Here is an 8,547-nt window from a genome sequence, read left to right as displayed (position 1 = left end):
TCTCGGTTCTCATTTCTCATTATGTCAAATTGTTCATTTAAGGTGAGTTGGTTGGCAAGTTGAGCTTCTCTTTCTCTTTCAAGCTCCAAAGCTCCCTTTAGGCCTCTAGTCCTAGGCCTCCTCCAGGGCATTTCTTCTTTCATGGGCTCACCATAGTCACCATAGCCTTTCTCAAGTTGGACTTTAGTCTTTTCAGCTTCCCTTTTAGCTTTGATGAGCTGAACTTCCATAAGCTCATGCTTGGTCTCCATTTGCTTATTTTCCTGTTCATAATAAGATATAATATATTTTTCTCTTTGTAGTTTCAAGTAAAAATAACTTATCAATGTTTCTTGCTCTTTCAGGATCACTTTCATGTTTTCCTTTTCATCTTTCTCATCTATGTCCACTAAGTCAAAATCTTGCTCAGTATCATGGGGGTCTTCTTCATGTTTCTGCATTTCTGTTTCAACCATTTTTTCCTTTCCTTTTTGAACTTGTTTTGCTGATGAAGTCTATACATGCTTTGCTAATGAAGAAATCAAGGCCCCTCCCACAATCTGTGGGGCATACACTTGCCTATTTCCTCTCTAATAGGTATGCATCACAGTACCTAAATTAGTCCCTCTGGGCTTGCTGCTTTGACCCTGATCACCTTGTTCTTTGTCACTGCCCTTTTTCCTGTCAGATGGAAGAATAGGTCCATGGAATGGTGATAATGGGGGTGATGGTGTGTGCATGGACTCAGATGGAGGAATGGAGGTTGGTGGATGAGGTGATGATGGAATGTATTGAACATTCTGAGTGGAAACTTGAGTGAAAATGGGGTTAGCTATAAATGTACTCCATGCAATGTTAAGTTCTTTAAGGTGATAAATAACTATGATATTTATGAGGGAATGGTGACATAAGCTTTTCATTTGATCTTTGTATTCTCTCCTTTTAGAAATGTAAGCCATCTTCTCAACACACCTGAAAAGATAGTAGGGTATATTGAGCATTTTAACCCTAGTGAAATCCATAAGTAACCAGATGTGGTAAGAATAGACCCTAGAGAATCTTCCCTCACATGAAAAATACTTCATTATAATCCTCACGATAGGTGCATATCTGTCAAGGAGGCATGAGAACGGGAAATAGCCTTTTCTTTCACCTCTGTACCTAGCTTTGATGTATGGTTCAATAAAATGTGCTTCTATTTCACCGTGTTTGAGCCATTTTTCCCCAACTTCTGGAATCCTGGTGGCAGCTGATATGATGGCAGTAGACAATGTAAAGGTTATGCCTGTAAGAGTGACTTGGTTATCTTGAATTTTGGTTATGAAAAGCCTAGTCAACTCAGGGTGGTACTGGACTGCTTGGACTTGCTCACAAAACTCAAAACAACCTAACCATTTGAAGAATTTCACTGCCATAGGAGAAGCTAGGAGCTCTTTGAGATCTGTGGGCTCAAACCTACGGATTTTCCCTCCTTTATGTGGCCTTCTTTGCTCTATTTTTCCCTCTCTGTCTGATCCCTCTTCTTAACTATGCGGCCTATTTTCTTCATCAACCATGGTGTCTTTGTTACTAAACCCTAAGTAAATGATAGGGGAATGCAAGTGTTTAGGAAGGAGAAAAAACAAGGGAAAGGTAGATGGAAGTTTGTGGGTGTAGGGATAGAGGTCTCTGAAAGGGGATATAGGGTATTGATTAGGAATTTCTGGGAAATGGGAAGCTTGCTTCTAAAAATTAGGGTTTAAGAGAAAAACTAGCATTTTGAGTGTGAAACTAACACCAATCTTGATTTTATTTTTCGAGCATTGAGGAGAAACATAGAGGAGAGGAAAGATGATGTTGTTGAAGAGTATACTTGTTTTAGGCTGAGGAGGTATTAGGAGTGCTGAAGAAAAAATATGGCTAAACTGGCAAAATGCACAGCGCCTGAAGGAAGTGCGCAACACTTCTATAGAGTGCACAGCGCCTGAAGGGAGTGCGCAGCGCCAAGAGGAAAATCGCAACACCAAGAGGAAACGAAAAGCACCTGGATTTCTTCACTCTAACCCACTCAAACTTGTCTTGCTTTCTCACCTTTTCACTCCTTGTTTAGAAAATGAAGATAATGGACTTGAAATGAAACGTGAGGGCTTTAAATAGGAGTGAATTTTGATTTTTCTTTTGAAAAAACCCACTTCTCTAATGTTTCTTGTTCTTCTTTAAACTTTGTTTTAATGCCTCTTCTTTCTTGTGTTTTTGCAGGTGGATAAATGCTCAATTTGATCTAAATTTTTGCAGTGTTTCTCTGTTTAGCAGCAAGGAGAAATGCTCTGGTGCAGCTGAGATCAATTATTACATATAGGAACTTAAACTTACATGTGAAATACAAATAAACTAAAATACTCTGTTTTCACCTCAAAAACATGTTTTTGAGGTGAAAATTACGTTAGGTTAAAAGATAATAACTCAGAAGTTATGACTTACAAATCATCATGCTTGATTTATTTATCATCCTCATACCCTTTCTGACCTTTATTTACACTTTAAAATGAGGTTCTTGACCTTGGTGATGAAACCCTAAGACCTATTGAAATCATGTCCTATGACCTAATGAAATGGACTGCAGATTGATTATGAAACCATAACTGAAGACAATCTGAAGAAGGATCAGCAAGTATACTCTATGAGGGAAAGATTTTCTGAAGAGAAAACAACCATCAGTGGATCAGTATATGATGACCTAATGGAATGATGCAAAATTTTTAGTATGAGACCCCTACTATGAAAAAGTAAAGAGTGAATTTTGATCCCTGATGGAAGTGTGAAAATACGGACACTAACATTTGCCTTATTGGGGATGGTAGCTCCTTGGAGGTGTGAAGAACACCGTAGACCAAGTGCCTAGCTGATTGGGCCAATACGCTGAAACAAACCAAAGACTAAAACAAACTCACTTTATGCAAACTGAAAGTTGACTCTGAATTGACTTCAAACTTTACAATAAACCAAAACAACCAAAATTGACATATACCATTCAAGCTTTATAGCCTTCACTTCGAGCCCCAAGCTTTAAATTATAGTATACTTGAAATCTTGCAAGGAAAAGTAAAACAGTATACACAATGAAAGTGAAGTAATTTCAGAGAACAACCTTAGAAATAGTAGTGCTTCAGGAGCCTACCATTCACTAGTCCTCCTAAGCACTCTTGATCATCCATCTCCTTGAGTAGAAAATCATTTTGTCCTACGTATGCTGAGATATTATATGGTCCTTTCTATAGATTTTCGAACTTACCATGCTTTCCTTTCTCCTCATTCCGTGCATCCCACCGAAGCACTACATCCTCTAGCTGAAACTTGTCTGCTTTGGTTTTGCGGTCATAGATCTTATTTATCTTTTCTTGCAGTCTGAAAGTGTCTTGGGAAACCTCTTCCCTTGTTTGTTGAAGCTGGATCATTTGGTTGATTCTGCACTGAACATTATCCTCTTCACTACCGGCTTCCTGGAGTAGTCTCATGACCAGAACTGCAAGTGATGTGGGAAAAACCATATCAATACCATAAACTAACTCAAAGGGTGACATACCTATGGATTTCTTGTTGCTCACTCTGTCAGTCCATAAGGCATTAACAAGCTTCCGATGCCAATTCTTCTTATTTGTCTCAAACATTTTCTTAATGATGTTCACCAAAGAATTATTTGATGATTCAGATAATCCATTTCCCTACAAGTAATATGCTGTAGAATGACCCAAAGTGATATTATACTTACTGCAAAATTTGGTCATCCTCTTTGACTTGAATGTTGCTGCATTATCTATCATGATTTTATGAGGGCAACCAAAACGAGACAAAATATTAGACTCTAGAAAATGGATGATTACCATGTTTGTGGCTTGCCTGGTTGGAATAACTTCAATCCACTTGGTAAAATAATTGGTAGCTGTTAGGATCCATTTGTGGCGTGCCGATGATATAGGATGGATTTCCTTGATAAAATCAAGTCCCCACTACTAAAATGGTGCATTTACTTCAACAGGGTTCAGAGGAAAAGGAAGCAACATTCTTTTCCCTTGAAAAACCTGACATTCATGGCAGCTCATTACTGTCTTATATAGATCTGAAAATAAAGTGGGCCAATAATATCCTGCTCTCAACACCTTGTTTGCCATTGTCTTCCAAAACAAATGACCGCCACAATCACCTTTATGAAAATCTCTCATCACCTGCTGAGCTTCATCTTCAACCAAATAGTTATGAAGAATACCTCCTCGGTCTTTCCAATAAAGAGCACTATTTAGAATGCAAAATTTTGTAGATTTTAATTTCAATGATCTACCTTTACTTCTTGACATTCCAGGATGTGGCAAAAGATGATGAAGAACATAAACTATATCAGAGTACCAAGGAGATTTAAGGAACATTTCTGATACCTGAATGAAAGAACTACCATCCTCGTCATCTGACATTGCTGCAATGAGATTGATGTCTAGAGGATGCAAATTTGATTCAGCCATCAGTTTTGCCAAACCTTGTCCTTTGATTAGTTTAGTCGGTTTAATCTCTAGATAATATTCCAACATTGCTTCTATCCACTTACCTCTTCTTCCCTCCGGATTAGTTTGTATGAGAACATCCTTTACTATTGCATTAGGAACATATGCTATGGTATGTGAATGTCGAATGTACACTCTCAAATCCTTCAATGCTTTTATGAGAGCCAATGCTTGTTTTTAAATAATATTGTAGCACAAAGCCGCATCTCTAATAGTCCGACTGAAAAAAGGCAATGGGATGTTCCACCTGATCCCTCTTTTGCATCAATACCATGGCCATTGTGTGCTCAGATGCAAATGAAAAAATAATAGAATCATGAGTATAGTCAGGACTAATCAATATTGGAGCTGTAGTCAGAGCAAGCTTTACCAAGTTGAATGATTTCATGGCATCGTCAGTCCATTTCACAGTGCTGTCCTTTTTTAACATATTGGTCAATTCACGTAAATGCACAACGAAATTTGGTATAAAGCTGCATAAGAAGTTCATCTTACCATTAAAAGCGTGAATCTCCTTTTGTTGCGTGGAAAGTCCATTTGATGGATTGCCTCCACCCTTGAAGGATCAATGCGAATACCATTTTTAGAGACTATATGACCAAGAAATTTACATTCCTCCATAGCAAAAAGACTCCTTTTCGAGTTCAAACAAATCCCGAACATTCTACATCTATGAAAAACAATTCTTAAGTGATGCAAATGCTCGTCATCAGAATCCAAAAACACTGTCAAATCATCCAAATAGACAACCAAGAAAACATCCTTCTCACTCGCAAAAGCTATGTCCATTCCCCGCTGAAACATGGCTCTGGCATTCTTCAGTCCAAATGGAATTTTGGCATACTGAAAAGTTCCCCATGGTGTTGCGAAGGCAGTTTTATCTTGGTCTTTTTCATGCACCAAAATCTGATTATAGCCTGAGTAACCATCTAGTAGTGACATCTATGATGCTCCAACTACTTTTTGCAGAATATGGTTCATCGTGGGAAGAGGATAATTATCCTTCAAAGATACCTTGTTTAGGTTCCGGAAATCAATGCACAACCTTATCTCTCTGGTCTTCTTCCATATTGGGACCAAATTTCAAATCCATTATCAAAATCTAATTGGAACAATTATACCAGCTTTAAACAATATATTTACCTCTTGCTCGATGGATGGCAGCAGCTTTGGATTGATCCTCCTCAACTTTTGTTTGAACGGTTTTTGATCTGGCTTGATAGGAATAGTATGTTGAATGATATTCTTGTCATACACTTTCAAATCTGAATAATCCCATGCAAAAACATCAAAAAATTTAGAGATTAACTTAACATACTTCGCTTTTGTTTCGGGATACTAAAGGGAGGCAATGCTTTTGATAACTTTACAAGCTTTGGCTAGTCAGCTATTCTAATATTGACATCTTCAACTCCTTTGACTGTAGGAACCAAGTTAGGTTTTCTCACCACATCATCCTAATCAAAGAGCTCCTCTAAAGGTATAAGACCTCTAAGAATGATATTATCCTTAAGCTGTAAAACCTCCATCTGATTTACTTCAATATCTTGTTCATCAAAATCAGAAACATCATCAATGAAAGTATCCTTAAACTTCCCTTCATTTTGCAAAAAGGCATTAATTTCATTGTCATCCCAAAAAACTTGCCAATACCTCAAATTATCAGGAACTGTAGGCCTATGTTTGACATGAATTTCAAATTTATTTCTAGAATTAATTGCAATTTTCAAATTGCTTCCTGCCGTAGCAAGTGAATCTCCAATGATGTTTTGACTCCGGGATACCATTTTCAAGGTGTACTCTGGAAATATCTTCAGAATATCCAAAACTGCATTTCTGTAAGCTCTCATCTGCGGATGCTTTGCTTGATATTCTCCCTATACTTGTTTAATCACCAACTCTGAATCACCATAAACAGAAATTCTTTTCACGCCCAATTTCTTTAAAATCTTTAGCCGTGTAATCAGCACCTCTACTCTGCTTCATTATTAGAGCAATCAAAAGCTAACTTCTAGGAACATACTCTAACAATACTTGGAACTTTGGCAGCCTGGAAAGCAGGGCTTTGAATCCAAATTCCAATACCGTCACCGTCTTTACCCATAACACCATCAAAATCCAAGCTCCAAAGGTCAGCTTCATCTTCTAGATGCTGGAATTTTGTTTCATGCTCAACCTTACTTTCACTAATTACTTCATTTTTCGGCTCTTCACTGACCTTTTGTTGTTGTGCAGGCTGCTCAAAAGCAATTTCTATTCTTTCTTTTTCTTGACTAAGAACTGCTCTAAAATTCTCAGAAATTTCTAGTATATCATCTACTTCTACAAGCTGAATATCTACATCATTAAATCCACTATTAGAGTATAAAACAAAAGACTCTAAATCAGTATGTACATCATTTATCGGATGATTCACAGGCTTCCCTTTACTAGTGATCATGTATTTCATTTTCTTCTCCCGGTATAACTTCCTCAATTGAACGAAAACGGGAATGGTAACATAAGAGAAGTCAAGTTGTAAAGTTCCCTTGAGTTTAGCACCCCACGATCTAGACAAGAGCATACCAAAATGAGGTAGTATATCAGCCACTACCACATCCATCAAGACATTTTTGGCTGGGATTTGATCTAAAGAAACCACCAAATCTTTAATGAGACCAATGCAACGAACTCTACCAGAGTCAAAGGAGTATAAATTATGATATTTCTGGGTGATGTCAAGGCCGAGCTTTTCCATAATGGCTTTGGGTATCAAATTGTGGGAAGCTCTAGAATCTAAAATGGCATTATGGAGAATATACTCATGCAGTCTAAGACTCAGATAAAAGGGAGGGACTTCACTATCTTCAGGCTAACCTTCTATGGCTGGACCAAAAATGAGTTCAAGATGATCATCCTCGACATTCACCATGTCTGACAAAGGATCTGTTTGCAATATTTTGGATACATGGTGTTTATAATTGCTATTATTAACAAGCTCAGTCAAAGGTATTGACACTTTTAATTTTGCAATTTCGCTTTCTAAATTAAAGGATGAAACTTTTTCTACCTCTTTGACACCAATGTCCTTATTATTTGTTTGCTCTTTCATTACGCAGTCTTTTTGCTTATTGTTCTTCTCATTTTCTGCAGTATTTGTTGATGGTACCTTACTGGGATTAGGATCAGCAAGATCTTTTCCTTTCTTCTGAGTGTTTGAGGAGTCATTCTTTGATTGCGCATATTTTCTTTTCTGAATGGGATTGACTGGTACATCTCTGCTCCTTAAAGAATATTGCTTCTACTGTGCAGTCAAAGCATTCATATGACCACGCTGATAATCATCAGATTCAGCCGCCAAAATTACATCATTTTCTAAGATGTAATCCTCATCCTTTTGAATGTTGGGAACTTTTGCATACTCTTCATATTCTATCAGAAATATGGGTGCACCATCAGCAATGAAAAAGTGATTTGTTTCTATTACCTGATCTTCATCATCTTCCTCTTCCAGTCCTTGAACATAATTCTGTAGTAGGGGAGTTCTGATCGGTTGTTGCTGTTGTGCTAGTTTCTCTGGTGCTTTCTGTTCTCTTTGCTTGATTTGAAATTGGGGTTGTTTCTAACCTCTAAAATTAGGATTTCGGACCTAAGGCTCAGGTCTATTGGTGATGGTTGAACGGTCAACCATCCTCTCCATTGTTCGGATCAATGTATCCATTTTTGCATCTGAAGTAGATGTTTCTTCTTTTCTGGTCACTCTTTTCTCAGATCTCATTCTTTCTCTTTTGGCCAACAAGTTTGCTTCTACACTCACAGCATTCTTCTGCATGTCTTCTAGCGTGGTAGGATCACATTCCCACAACTAATATGCCATATCAGCATCGGAACCATATGGAAAATTTAACAAAGCCAATCCCTCCGGTGGTTTAATGTTTGCTGGAATAGCATCGTATATTGCATTAAACCTTAAACAATAATCTTGCACACTCTCGCCAACATTTCTTTTGATATTCTCATACTCAGATAAAATATGAAGTAGATTCTTCTTCACCTC

The 8,547-nt window shown here is 37.6% G+C and overlaps 1 protein-coding gene across 1 annotated transcript; it reads right to left on the bottom strand.

Moving 5' to 3' along the window:
• Positions 1 to 3,230: 3,230 nt before the first annotated feature.
• On the bottom strand, positions 3,231 to 3,626 carry LOC149202678 (uncharacterized). Its single transcript, XM_089401666.1, has one exon. It carries the CDS (start codon positions 3,624 to 3,626, stop codon positions 3,231 to 3,233), a length of 396 nt encoding a protein of 131 aa, XP_089257792.1.
• Positions 3,627 to 8,547: the final 4,921 nt, after the last annotated feature.

This window comes from Pinus tabuliformis, chromosome 2_1 (genome assembly GCF_031772625.1).
Source record: "Pinus tabuliformis cultivar Carrire ecotype Pingquan chromosome 2_1, CPIR1, whole genome shotgun sequence".
NCBI lineage: Eukaryota > Viridiplantae > Streptophyta > Pinopsida > Pinales > Pinaceae > Pinus > Pinus tabuliformis.
This window is presented reverse-complemented; position numbering and strand designations above follow the sequence as displayed.